Raw genomic sequence first — 15,288 nt, forward strand, 5'->3', positions numbered from 1 at the left:
CTAGTAATGTTTTAAAACAGATAACTTTTCCTTCAAATAAGCATTAAACAAACAAGCAAATCTATCAATTTATCTATTTCATGGAAATCCATGGGAATAAATTCAATAAATAATACTGAACAAATGAATAAAGAAAAAAATATTACCTTGACACATCCTGCATTGTTTGCAACACCTATATCCCAAATTTTTCCTACAATGTTTCCATTCTGTTTCATGAACAATGCATTATTTTTTCCTTTGGAAATGGACCACATTTTGTATCGGTACAAAATCTGTAATATCTTAGTAGAAAGCTGGCTACAGTTACTCTGAGTGTTCACGCCCCTAAAATCTTATCAGCATCCAGTTTGTGATTGGCATCTGATGTTTGTAACATCAGAGATACCAGTCATCTTCAGGTTGCATGTAACACTTGTTACTTAGCTAGAAATGGGTGATTCTCTCACTGAAGCAGAGGAATATGAGTCTTCCTTAGATCATATTAACATTTATACTGACCATGCTGACAAATCATTACAGGAAATATCAAATTTTGAACATTCCTTTAATTCTGTGTCTCAAAATAATGCATCTGGTGATATATTCTCTTTTCGCGATGATACACCACCTGCCATTCGTGCGCCCACCGTTTGCGATGAAGATTTGTATGAATATTTCAGTGAACAAAGCAATAGCATTAGCAAGGAGGTTTCACTTATTTCATCTGATTTGCACACAAGTGGGAGTTCAACAGATTCACAACCGTTTGGAAATGTGCACTTTAGTGAACCCTTGATGACCAGTACTCCAAAGAAATCAAAAAGTAAGTCATTCTTTTCAAAAACTTTCTTTTGTTTAATATATATATATATTAAGTATCAATGTGAAAGAATGTACATTGTGGCATTAATCTTGCTCTTGTTAGACCTATATATACCACATCTTTCAGTCATGTATTTTAGAAATTGTGTTCTGGTGATAAAAGTAACCTATTAATTAAAGTTATAATGATTAATAATTGAGATTTTTGTTCCCCCAAAATACAGTTTGGACAACATTCCTCCTAAATTATGTGAATAATTTTAGGGGGCAGTCACACACCCTGTCCATAATTTTTTTAAAAATTTAGTCAGGCATGGATATGAAGGAAAAAATTGTGTAAAATGTGAATAGCACCAGATGAATTTACAGTTATTATTTAATACAAGTTTTGGGAATTTTGTACAATCAACTTTTCACGATTGTACTTGATTTCAAGCAATCTATATCACAAGAGAAATGTTTTCCTATAAATTGTCATATTCTACAATGCAGACCTCTCACGGTTAGATTAATACCAAAACCATTTTAAGACAATTTCTCTCAGGCATTAGGTGGTTCTAGCTCTCTGGTATAAATCTGGTTGACAGACTTGGGGGCTATACATGTACCTGTACATTTTTGCTGAAAACCCTGTATTTAATAAAAAAGAGGCAATTTATTGTAATCTATATATGCATGGCTTTTGAACAAATTTTTCTAATCAGGCCTGCAGTATGTTGGGGGTGCCATTTTATTTCTGAGAATTGACTTGCTGTTATAGCAATGCCAGTTTAGAAATATATTTTCAAAGAAAGGTTGCCCCACCACCTTAATCCTTTGTATCTCTACCCAAATAGTTATTTTCCCTATACTCCCCTTTACCATTTAAGTTTTTTTTCTTTGTCACCAAATTATTTATTTTTGCCTGCCCCCCCCCCCCCCAAAAAAAAAAAAAACAACTTCCTAGCCCACTGTGAAAAAAAAAGATGCAATAAATTATCTGCTGTTTTTATTTTACTAAAATAGCCTTTCAAGAAAATTTTATACTTCAAAAACATATTGAGACATGCACTCACTGCTGATTTTGCCTCAGAAATTCTTTAAATTTATTTCAGCACCCCTGGAATGTGAAGTGTTAAATTCTTGCATGGTGATCAATGATCACCATTTTTACTTGTAAATTAACAAAATCAATTAGAACTTTATGAAGGTATAAAGAAAATTTTCAGGATTCGATAACTTGATTATCGCTTAATTAGTTTAAAGCGGGGCGGGGGTAGGGTTAAGACTAAAATGTCTATATATAGAGGTTAATTAAAAGATAACAATGACTTAAATTCAAAGTTTAGAAGCATCTTGGACCTCTAAGGGAGCTCAAGGCAGCCCCAGACCTTCTGCCTGGCAGTGCCTATGAAAATACTTTGTATAGAACACCCCCACATCTTCCAAGGAAATACCTTGAGCCATCCATAAAACTTCAAGAGTACAGTTGACCTAAACATTATAATAATTGTATAACGGGATGGCACTCAAAATATCGCTAAGATGTATAAACTGTACTGTGAACAATTAACCTAAAATTTACTGAACTTTAAACCAACTGATTTTAAATTAAATGATAGATTCCAGTAAATAATTAAAATACGTTTTAAATAACTTGAGATGGTGGTTTATTCTGGATTAATCTCTAATTAACAAATTAAATGAAATTTAATAAGTGATAAAATTCAGTCAATAAAAATACAATACTGCAGTCGACTTAACTCTTAATTCGCCCAAAATATTTAACTTCATACTTCCCTAATTTATTAAAGACTCTAATAGATAACTATAGGCTTTAGCTTTCTTCAAGTTACTGTGTGGTAGTATAAAGAAAAAAATCCCCCTAGTTCTTAAATATTTACCTACATCTTATCCCTGGAACAACCCAAAAATTTGGAATCCCTGTATAACGCGTGCTTCCTTTATATACCCCCTGGGGAACCATCCCAAGAAATTCTGCGCATTTTCTCCGATTTAGATTTAGACAGAACATAATCAAAGCGCAATTAACCCTTGGGCTAATCTTTGATATTCCCATAAGCGCGGTGCGAGACTATCTATATCTGCAGTTTTGAGGAAGGGATCCTAAATTTAAAACGTTTAAACTTAACAGCAGGAACTGAACAATCTGAGGCTTTCAATCTCTGTTCTCCTTTTTTTTGGGGGGGGGGGGGGGTGCTCTTTATATTTTGTGCTCTGAAATAAAAATCGATTAAAGAAAGGAAATTAAAAATTGAAATTAAACAAATATGAAAATAGCAGGCTAATTGATCACTGAATATTTAGAGGCCTTTCTACTTTCTAGAATGTTTCCATATAACTTGAATTGAAAAAAAGAAGAAGAAACTGCAAGAACATTAAATCTATAAAAAACAAGAATTCTCTTTTAATAAACATCGGGTACGGTGGACTTTTTTTTTTTGTTTGTGTGGTAAAGTGCCGAGTAGAAAATAGCTTGTGTTATTTGATTGATGTAAAATAAAAATGCCGATTTTCTGATAAACTTCTTAATTGGGTTTTCTCATATTTTAAATGAATCAAGATAATCAGTTTAGAGCATACAAAACAGATAAGACCTACAGTGGCGAGACGGTGTACATTGGGAAAAAGAAGGTCGTGTTCGGGACTGCTTGAAATAATAGGCATAAAGTTCAAATAAGTATTTGTGTGGGTTGAATTGAATACGACTAGCATTAATTAAATTCCAAATATGCATTTTAAAAAGAAAAAAAAAACTTAAATGATATTTAATAACATTTAAAATTTTTGACTTCAACAAGGGAAGCTGAAGAACTTTAGATCCACCTCTCAAAGCTGTTGCCATCAGTTGTCTCGAATCACTCTCATCATGGGTATTTGAGTGATCAGCGTTAATTGCACATTTATTGAGTTCAAATCAAAGCTTTACCGGACGAGTTTTCTTGCCATGGATATCCGCCAAAACAACATGGAACACCGGAAAATAGTTTCCGTCTATAAAAGAATACTTTAACAAGTTTAAAATACCAATAAATTATAACTCTTATTCATTAATATGTTATTCAATATAATTAATTACCTTACAGGCGTTACATCTCGTTTTTCTAATTAATAGAAAAATCTGTCTGCATAAACATAAGAGGCGCGGATCAAAGAAGTAAATGATCGCGAAAATTCACCTTTATTGCATTGTTATGTAAATAGAACGCAGACCGTCTGCAGCTTACAACACGTCTGCACAATACAGGTACACGTGAAATACCAGCAAAAACGTAATTTGATTAAAACTTCTAGTAGATTATACACTAGTTATACAACATTTCTGCAATTATTTCAACAAAGACATTGTTAAATACGAAAGGGGGGGGGGGCTGATGCTACGTGCCTACATGTTGCTATGTTATTTGTTAGCTCGGATGTGAATGAAACTCCACCCATTTACACAGGCAGATTAGACACAGCTCATTGGGGGTTCCAAATATATTGTAAAAATCATACTGGAGGATTGATCATCTGTTCAACAGCTTATAAGTTTAATTTAGTTTGATCTAAATATTAGTATTTTATCTCTATGACATAGAAAAAAAAAACTTGTTTAAACATTATTTATGATATTTTTATTAATTTCACTTTTTGTGTTCTTTCAATTTGGAATTTGGATGTCAATGCCAAATTTTATACGGTTTGGCAGATATATCCAGGCGCGGATCAAGGAATTGAAGTAAGAGGGGCTGCAAAAAAGTAGTCAGGGGGTCTGGGACTGCCTTGAGATCCCCAGTGGGTCCAGGGCGAAGCCCTGGTGGGGTCCAGGGGGCGAAGCCCCCTTAAGCTCCTGGATTTCAGAGATTTTGTAGGGTAAAAATGAGGTCTACCAAGTAGACATTTTTACATTTTCTTGAAGAAACTATGATTTACGTCAACTTTGACAATTTTAAGGGGAGATATTTTTGTTAGTTTTCGATGTAAGAGTTTCAGTGTTGAGTTTATGGTGCAAGAATGGCCAAATTGTTCTCTTGACCTGCATTCTCCTGTATTTCGAATTGTTTTGCATTTATTTATATTATTAATAATGGTCTTTGATTTTTATTAGGTAATGACTATTTTTTTTTCAGACAAATTGTTTTCTATTTCCATGAAAAATATTTTTGCTAGCAAAGCATATGTTTATAAAGTCTGCCATGATGCATCATAAGCTTCTTGATAGTTTTACTATAAGAGTGTGTATTATTTCTTCTTTGAACTTGTTTCATAAATTATTCTTATTTCATTCATGTGAAAATTACTGGCTATAAAATAGTCTATGTATATTTTTGTTGGCACTAGAAACCTTTATAATATATTTCAGGTGAATGGTCTTTAAAGCTTCAGAAGAAAAAAACATCGAAAGCTACACTGAAAAAGGCCACTGCAGAGCAGTGTGATTGTCCAAAGAGATGCACAAGTAGGACATTTTACTCTAAAGAGATGATAGAGGAGTGCCATTATGCATTATGGAGTTTAAATCCAAAGGACAGGACACATTGGTTCAGAAAAAAATTTGAAGATTTCCAAAGTTTAAGGAGAGGAAAATTTGTCTTCAAGTTAAGGGGTCATTCTGTCTGCCTCAGGAGCTGGTTAATTGCCCATGGTCTTTCAAAATCCATCTTCTATAGACAAAGGAGGATATGGATGAAAAAAGAAGTTCCAAGTCATCGACAAGCATCACTGGGAGAGAAAAAAATGGAAGCACTGAATTGGTTTGGAGAGTATGTAGCATCAAGGGGAGAGAATCCTCCACATGTTCAAGAGATCTGGCTTCCTTTTGGACTTCGTAAGAATGAAATATATCAAGCATATAAAATGGAAATGGAGCTGGATGATAAAGAGTGTGTATCATACCAAACCTTTCTGAACATCTGGAATGATCATTACTCGCATGTAAGAATAAAACAGGTAAGAGAAACAAATCTCCGTATAGAAATTACATATGTAATTTTTATTGGCTCACACTTAAAACATGATGCAACTTTAATAATATTGATAAGACTGCATTCTTAGACTATTTTTAAACAAAATTCAAATTTGAGAAGTGCAATATTAACAGAACTCAGTGCTAAATATGATATATTACATACAGATGTATCTTTAATTTAGTTTAGTTGAATAATTGCATTGATTTATGCACACCAAAGTCAATTTCACAACATAATATAATATTCAACATGTTCAATTTCATAGGAATTTGTGAAATAATTAACCAAATTTATATTGAAGTTAATGAGGTTAAATTTTTTAGCATTTAAAGAAAACAAACCAATTATTATTGTTCGACGGGTGACCTATATTTTAAATGTACATGAACTACTAGAAAAAATGTAACCCCTTAAATTAACAATGTGCTTTCATTACTGTAAATGTACCTGTATACCTATTTTATTGGTGTGTCAATAAGCTTAGAAATTCATTTGTTAATTTTCAGAGTAGCTTATTCACAAGATGTACAACATGTGACAAACTTGACAGGGAGTTGCATAAACAATTGAATCCAGAGAAAAAAAGAAGCATATTGACTAAGAAACAAGATCATCTTCACAGGCAAATGTAAGTATATATATTTCTTTCAAAAAATGTGAACAGCATCAATAGAATTTAATGGTACATGTACATTCATTATACCCCCACCCTTTTAACAAAGTTTGGAGGTACATGTATATAGGAATCACCTTGCCATCTGTCTGTCTGTCTAGCTGTCTGTCTAAGCAATCTTGTCTGGATTATTAATTTATATTATAGAAGCATTGAAGCTTATACCTGGTACAGAGATTGACCAAAAGTCATTCTGGCAAGTTCAAGGTCATTGTATTAAAAGTTGTAAAATTCATAACAGTTCTATAACCAAATTGATAACTAAATTGATAGTGATTACAGGGATAGAAAACTTGAAAAAAATGGGTATTTTTTTACTCATTAGATGTCTAGTATTAGGTATTCCTGTTGTTTGAAGAATGGTTCAAACAGTATTAAAAATGCACTTTTTTTCCTAAACCCAAAAGAATCTTCCTTTGAAGGTTTGTAGGCCTAAACTGATACAGGCATTTAATTAAATACTACTCATTTGACATCACATATATAATATATAAAGAATTTAACTCATAAAATCCAGTAGAAAGATTAGTCTAAATAGAGATTGTTGTGATTATAAACAGAAATATCCTGAATTTGATTGCAACATTTAAATGTTGAAGCTATGAAACTTTCATGAATTAATATTTATATCCACTTAATACATGTATTACTAATATCTTATGAAATTTTTAATGAAATGATAATAGTTGGCCAAATCGATCTACACATGTACAAACAATTTCACAAAACATTTAAATTGCCATCTTGTTAGGCAGTGTCATAAAAAGTATAAGCGTCGAAGCATAAAGCCACCTTAATAAGGTTAACATGCTAGTTATGCCCCTTGAACTTGGAAAAAAAAATGAGCAAATAAAATTATTAAAAACTAAATATGGCATTTCAAATTTTGGCTGCCTGCGGGGGGATTAATGGCGTTACGACACATCTAGTTCTGCAATATAGCTGCAATATTTATTCCCATGATCCATACTTACAACCAAAGAAAGCATTTCATTGTTTAAATAATTTTAGGTCATTGCTTGTCATAACATAGTGATATGAGAAGTTGATCTTGTAATATTTCTATTAAAGTATTAATTTATATAAGTAAGAAATAAAGAGGTTAACAAGGACACAGAAAAGTGGAGCATCCCCCCAAAAATGAGCACATCAGTCCCCAAATATGTATCTGTGTATTATGCATGCACTCATTCACTCTCTCACACACACCAGTGCATTACTATATCCCCTTCAACTTTGTTGAGAGGGAACTAAATGTTCACAGGGAAACGACCTTGGTTGATATGTGATCAAGTTTACCGGGAAGCCCTTCAGGCTTCTGTGACCAACCAAGTTCATTTCCCTGTGAACTTTTGAAACTTATTATTTATTTCTTAAATAAATGCTATTATTTACCAGACTTACTTTTTGTTCAAAACCAGTGCTTAAAATACATTAAAAATAATTAAGAACCTTTATATTGATATGCTTATACTGTATGCAGTCTTGTATTGGTATATGCATGTATCTGTTTTTTTTTTTTTTTGATTTGATTGTGAGAATTTTTATGTTTTAATCTAGGAAGGAAAAGACAGCATATTATAGGAGAAAGGTTGTAAGCAGACGCAGGCCAGACAAGTACCTTAGCTTAATCATTGATGGAATGGATCAATCTAAAACAAACATTCCCCATTTCAAGGGAAGACAAAGTAAGGTATGTATTACTATAAATATCAAGAAACTTTTAAACTACATGTTAATGCCAATATGGTACAGCAAATCCTCTTTAAAACTCCTCTAACTATAGAGATTACTTCTAAGAGTTTTGTTAAACATATACACTCGCATCAACTAGTGTCAGCACTAAAGGTCATATCAACTATAAACCAGTATAACTCAAAACTTTCATTAATTTCTTTTACAATGTTTCTAGCAATTACCAGTGTTCTATGTTTAATACCTGTAAAGCAAAGGGTTCTCAAAATTATAAGGAGGCAGCAGTTGGGTCTACTTAATGGTTTAAAGGTACAAATCACTGGGGGTGGGGTTAATTACATATCGCAATGTAAGTTATAAGTTCAGTTACATGTACACATAAACCCCCCCCCCCCTTTCAAATTTAATATTAAAAACCAAAGGCCTAACCATTGGTATGAAACACAATCAGCCAAAATACGACCCAATGATAGGTCATAGGTCATGACCTGTCCCCAGATACAAAATTCACTATTTCCTTCTTTATTGAAAAAGCAGTTGTCTGTAATATAAAAAAAGCTACTTTTTTTATTTATTGTGAGGAATGGTTGTATAAAGTTGAGGAAATATGATTGTTTTGATCTTACCGACTTAAGAAAAAACTGGTGATTTTAAATTTTCTAAAAGTTCTTTATAATTTTTGAGAAAGATCAATCCACATGTGATTTACAGCACTTCTTTATTATACTGTAGAACAGTACATCTTAAGTTTCTCCTTTACTGAGGTCAATATTTTTGTAAGGATTTAGCTAGTATTGTTTTTACAATTATTAATTTCAAATCAAATACTTCTTTAACTTATTACTGTGAATTGATAAAGTATATTGTAAATTCTTATATCGTATTGGAATTTTTTTTATATTTTGCAACTGTAGGAATTCGCAGCTACAAGACAATTAAATGTTCACGTGACTGGGGTCCTAAGCCATAGTCGCAATAAGAAGATTCTGTACACAGATTTCCACCAGTATAAGCATGATTCCAATCTAACACTGAATGTTCTTCTTAAAGTTCTTTGGAATCATTCAAAGGTATTGAAATATATTATAATTTAGTATGACAATCTATGTTTCTACATACAACTGCTTTGATTAAATTGTTCAACTTCTTATAAATTTAAAAAACCTTCTTTAATAGGGAAAACCATTGCCACCTGTTCTGTATCTTCAAGCAGACAACTGCTTTAGGGAGAACAAAAACAAGTATGTACTCTCTTTCTTGGAACTGTTAGTCAGAAGACGGATTTTTTACGAGGTAATTTCATTAACTATACACAATACATAAGCAGATTTTAATGCACTGAATGTATAGTTTTTTAGCTCACCTGAGCTGAAAGCTCAAGTGGGCTTTTCTGATCACCTGGTGTTTGGTGTTCATCATTTTGTCTATCCGCCAATCTGTAAACTTTAACATTTTAAACTTCTTCTCAAGAACCACTGGATTAATTTTAACCAAAATTTGTACAACGCATCACTATTTGAAGGGAATTCCTAATTGTTAAAATGAAGGGCCAAGCCTACTTTCAAGTGGAGATAATCAATAAACGGCAAAAATAGAGTGCAGTCATTAAAAAATCTTCTCAAGAAACAGTTGTCCAAAAGAGCTGAAACTTATTTGGAAGATTTCTTAGTATAGATTCTAAATTGTTCAAATCATGGCCTTGGGGGGTAGGGTGGAGCCAAGATACGGAATCATAGTTTCAAAGTTTTAGATTGAAATACATGTATATAGGAAAAATCTATAAAAACCTTCTTGGAGGAGGGGGGGGGGGTCTGATGCAGGTCAGCAGGGCCAAAGTAACTCGGGTGAGCGTTGTTGCCCATGGACCTCTTGTATTGACATATCTTTACAACAAGCAAAGTATCTGATGGACTAGAAATATTAAAAACTGATATAAACTTTTCACAGGTTCAGTTATCTTTTCTACATGTGGGCCATACACATGAAGATATAGACCAAATGTTTAGTGTTATCGCAGACCATTTGAGGCATAAGGATGCTACAACTTTACCAGTACTTAGCAACATTCTCTATGATGCAGAAGAGCTCGGAGGTTGTTTTGATATCTCGGGTTGGTTAAGTCCTCATCTAAGAGGTGTTAAACATCACACAAGGACAAATACATTCAGGTATTTAATTATTGTATTGTCTAAGAATCAATTTTAATCTGCAGTTGTTGATATGTTTGAATGTTTGTTTGTTGCTCAACGTCCCTTTGAGAATTTTCACTCATTATGAGATGCCACCACTTGCCGGTGGAGGGCAGCAAATATGGATCTGTACTTGGCACTTAAGACCTTTGAGCAGTGAGGGGTCTTTTGTCGTACCAGCACCTACTGAGACACGATACTTCAGTTTATATAATCTCATCCAAAGGACTGATTCCACGTCCCACAGTGGGATTCAAACTCACATATTATGTTACAGAGGGTCTGAGGTCACATATGGGAAGTTTAATTGTGATGTAATAAAAACATTAACAAACAACAACATTCAATTTAACCACATGATGATGCATATATATATATATATATATATATATATATATATATATATATATATATATATATATATATATATAACAAATTGCATTGATTTATTTTATTGATTATTTATAAAATCCTGAAAAATCACAATATTTGATAACAATACTGCCAAGTAATAAAACCACTAGCCTTGGTATGACGTGGCACAAGTGATCCAGAGGAGTAGATTCACTGGTTTAATAATTACAAAAATCCTTAAATAAATATGTAACCATTGTCAATTTATAAATTTAATCAATAAAACAAAAGGATTTTTTTAAAACAATTATATAGATACATGTATATCAATTTATCTAGTTGCTATGAGGCTGCATAGCAACAGGGAATATAAAGAATATTGCTAACATGATGAGAATATTCCTAATGAGCCCCAAAAGTGCAAGGGCATAGACTAGTCTGTTTGAGCTGAATTATGGATTATCAATTGCTTGTATAATGTTTATTTTAAAAAGTGCATGGAGCTGATGATTTCATAACTTTATTCATAACAAAAATAAAGTGAAGTAGGGATTCTTAGCTATTGTACACATTTTTGGCAGATTTGCTAGTACTTCCCAAATAGCACTAACTACCTCCCAGCACTTTTCGGAGACGATGTAAACCTTTCTTAATGTGCATCATTTTTTTTCCTTTAAAACATGCGTATGACCTTGCACTAGCATCATTTAAAAATTCAGCTGAACAATTCTATTTTAGTATGAGTCACTTGACACACAGCTTATAGCTGGTACTGAGTATGGCACAGTCCTATCTAGTATGGATTTCTATATTACCTTTCCTACATGTATACAGTAACTTAACAAATGAAGATTTTAAACATATAAAGAAGGTACTAAGATTGCATTTTCACTTTCCGTCCAGAACCTGCAATGCAAGAATCAACTCCTTTCTCTGCGACTCCGGAGCAAATGCTTTAACCACTGTGCCATTCTTGGAACATGTTAATAAGTAGTCATGATATCAAATATTTATTTAATTAACTCTCCAAAACATGATTTAACATAGTTGACATCTAAACTCTTATTATTTCGAAAGGAAAACAAATTAAAATTTCTATATTTATATTCATTTCAGATACAGACTGAATGAGGAAACTGGGGATATCAACATTTATTATCGCAAAAATGTTGACCATTCTTGGAAAGCACTGCATGGAAGCTTTTTTAATCAAAAATCAGATGGCTCTGTCAGCATGCCAACAAGACAACCCGCAGTGTTAAATGCAACATTTGAAAAAATTGACATCCCTAATCTCAGAAAGAACATGAAGATTTGGAAAAATATGATGTCAGAAGAAGATATTGCGTGGTGGGAGAATTTTCTCAAAACCTTAGATGAGACATCAAACAACCCACGAAACTACTCAAGAACAGGAGCTGTTTGGGGCCTATCAAAGATTCCGAAGTATGCTCAAGAGTCACTTGAAAATGATGACGACCTTTCTGCAGTGCCAGAGCATCTTCAGCGGATTCTAACAGAGGAAGAGGAAAACCCAGATGTATATTTTAGTTAATTTTGAAAAAATGGTACATTTACATTTTTAGCTCACCTGAGCCGAAGGCTCAAGTGAGCTTTTCTGATCGAATTTGTCTGTCGCCTTTGTTCTTGTAAACTTTTCACATTTTCATCTTCTTCTCAAAAACCACTGGGCCAATTTCAACCAAACTTGCCATAAAGTATCCTTGGGTAAAGGGGGTTCAAGTCTATTCAAATGAAGGGCTACATAGGGAAAATCTTTAAAAATCTTGTTCTCAAGAACAGCAATGCCATGATTGGGCATAATTATATGGAAGCATCCTCAAGTAGTGTAAATTCAAGTTTGTTCAAATCATGACCATAGGGGGTAAAGTTAGGCCACAATGGGGATCAAAGTTTTACAAGGAATACATTGGAAAATCTTTAAAAATCTTTTTTCTTGAAAACAGCAAAGCTGCGATTGGTCATATTTATACTTTTGAACTTTTCAATACTGAAATGATATATATTTTTTTTTTGGTTGCTTTTTCCTAGCCAAAGTACTCAAGTGAGCGATGTGGGCCCTGGGCCTCTTGTTGAAATATTTCAGATGCAATCTTGTAAATGAGATCCTAAAATTTATTAAGGGGTGGGGGGGGGAACTTATTATGTTGTCCTTCTGACTTAATATTTTATCTATCTGTGTGTCTATTTCTTTGCCTTCAGCTTAAAATAACCATTACCATATGTTTTCGATTCTACATGTATTTGGTCAAATGGGGTCAAAAGTTTTTCTTGGTAATGCAACAGGATCATTGATAATGGAACGTTTTTAATGTTAGGACAAAGTCTTTTAAAAGCACAGGTTTCATCTGTGTTTAAAAAAAAACAAAAACATAAATTAAGCCTCATAATAGAGAACAAGCACAGCTTTGCACTTTCAGGATAAGAAGCATTACATATCCTTTGAGCACTTTTATCTCACATGAACTATTGATTCAGTGTGAGCTTTTCTGATTACGATTCATCCTTTGTCTATTTGTATAGCTGTTCATCTGTCTGTCTGTTTAATTTTACATTTTTGTACTAATTTCAACCAAACTTATCACAAAACATCTTTGTGTGAAGGGGATTCAATTCTAGTACATGTCTTTGCCGTTTACTTTAAATTCAGAATTGTTATTTACATTTTAAATTTATATACATATGATGTTAGATATGAGATACGAGAGAGCTAAATTCCTTTAAGTAAACTCTAGAAATAGATTTACCATTTATGTGAATGTGAATCTTCTTGTATGTATATCGTAATATAGATCTCTCTTTTGATGATGTTTGTTCAACTGACTTTTATAGTTTTCATGTCTTTTTTTTCACTTGTGATAATGTTAAACATTCTTTGAGTAATTTTAAACAAGTGGTAAATAAATGGTTCAAAGATGATAAGGGGGTAAAGCTCTGGAATAAATATTTAACAATGTACAGTGAATTCACATTTTTCAATGTATAAACATTTTTCAATCTGGTGAAAAGCAGACATACCAGTACATGTATTGTTTTTATACTGAAATAGAGGATTTAATTACAAATTTAATCTTTTAAAGTATATGTTATGAGGTCTATCATAAAGATACATGAATGAGTGTTTTGAAATACTTATGTTTCCTAAACCTGTGTATATGACTGTGTTTATTACTGATGGAGATAATGGTTCTGATTAAAATTGTTTTTTATATTTAAATTGATCAATTAATTCAATTAGACTGTAAAAATGTTAGAGTCATATAATGCAATGACGACCGTTTTGCAAAGATTTTGTCATAAAAGAGATTATCTTATTTTTCTTGTAATGAGCCCAGATACCCTGTAAAAAAGAATGTTCCTAAAAAAATTAAATTATTATGTGATGAGTAAAGAAGATAGCGTTCTTCAGATTGACACCTTCCTCAAATTCGGATGCTAATAATCAGAGACAGATTTGAAACCTTTGTAAAATAGAAGAGGAACATTCCTAAAATCTCCGAAAGATTTGAAAACTGCATAAAGTAAAAGAGGAATGTTCCTAAAAAACTTGGACAGATTTCAAACCTTTGTACATTAAAAGGGGAACGTTCTTCAATTCTCACAAAGATTTGAAACCTTTAGAAATTAAGAGAGGAACGTTCCTCAAATGCCAGAAAGATTTGAAACCTTTAGAAAGTAAAAGAGGAACGTTCCCCAAATTCCAGAAAGATTTGAAACCTTCAGAAAGTAAAAGAGGAACGTTCCCCAAATGCCAGAAAGATTTGAAACCTTTAGAAATTAAGAGAGGAACGTTCCTCAAATGCCAGAAAGATTTGAAACTTTTAGAAAGTAAAAGAGGAACGTTCCCCAAATTTCAGAAAGATTTGAAACCTTTAGAAAGTAAAAGAGGAACGTTCCCCAAATTCCAGAAAGATTTGAAACCTTTAGAATGTAAAAGAGGAACGTTCCCCAAATGCCAGAAAGATTTGAAACCTTTAGAAAGTAAAAGAGGAACGTTCCCCAAATCTCAGACGAATATGAAAAGGTTGTAAAGAAGAGGAACGTTCCTCTAATCTAGAGGATGTTAAATATAAGCTTTGAAAGAGGAACGTTCCTTAAGCATCTTCTTTCTAAACACTTTCCAATATCAAGAACCTTCAAAGGTAAAAAAAAAAGAGGAACGTTCCTCAAAGTTTTACTCCTGAAGGCTCATTATTAGTCTTTTTTGCTCAAATTGACTGCATATATGAAAAAAAGGGTCAAAAAAAGGGAATTTTGATTTTCCCTTTTATTTTTGGATTGTGTTTACAATAACAAAGAATGAAAAAAAAGAAGAAATTAATCATAAAAGTATTATATCACAGAAATAATTTATCACAAAACAATTTTTCACGTGATGCCATCTTTCAAATACCATACGGTAACTCTTGGCTATTTCCGTGTCGCCGATATTAAACGACGATTAATTACTTGTGACGTAGCAGTGACGTTGCGGTCTAACAATTCTTATGTTGTAATGACAGACCAGTCAACAATGAAATTTGTTAGACCGGTGCAAAGAAACATTTAGTTTGTTGGACTTGGTAATAAATATATAGAAAGATTTTTTAAAGGGTGTAAC

At 32.6% G+C, this 15,288-nt stretch overlaps 1 protein-coding gene across 1 annotated transcript; it reads left to right on the forward strand.

Moving 5' to 3' along the window:
• Nucleotides 1–432: 432 nt before the first annotated feature.
• On the forward strand, nt 433–12,300 carry LOC133198042 (uncharacterized). The gene is made up of 8 exons (XM_061334197.1): nt 433–835; nt 5,150–5,736; nt 6,263–6,384; nt 7,990–8,122; nt 9,039–9,194; nt 9,301–9,417; nt 10,072–10,292; nt 11,784–12,300. The coding sequence occupies exons 1-8, from the start codon at nt 433–435 to the stop codon at nt 12,220–12,222; spliced, it is 2,178 nt and encodes a 725-aa protein (XP_061190181.1). The 3' UTR covers nt 12,223–12,300.
• The last annotated feature ends 2,988 nt before the right edge of the window (nt 12,301–15,288 follow it).

This window comes from Saccostrea echinata, unplaced genomic scaffold, assembly GCF_033153115.1.
Source record: "Saccostrea echinata isolate AGI-Se365-2 ecotype Australia unplaced genomic scaffold, CSIRO_AGI_Sech_v1 ptg000033l, whole genome shotgun sequence".
In the NCBI taxonomy this organism is placed as follows: domain Eukaryota; kingdom Metazoa; phylum Mollusca; class Bivalvia; order Ostreida; family Ostreidae; genus Saccostrea; species Saccostrea echinata.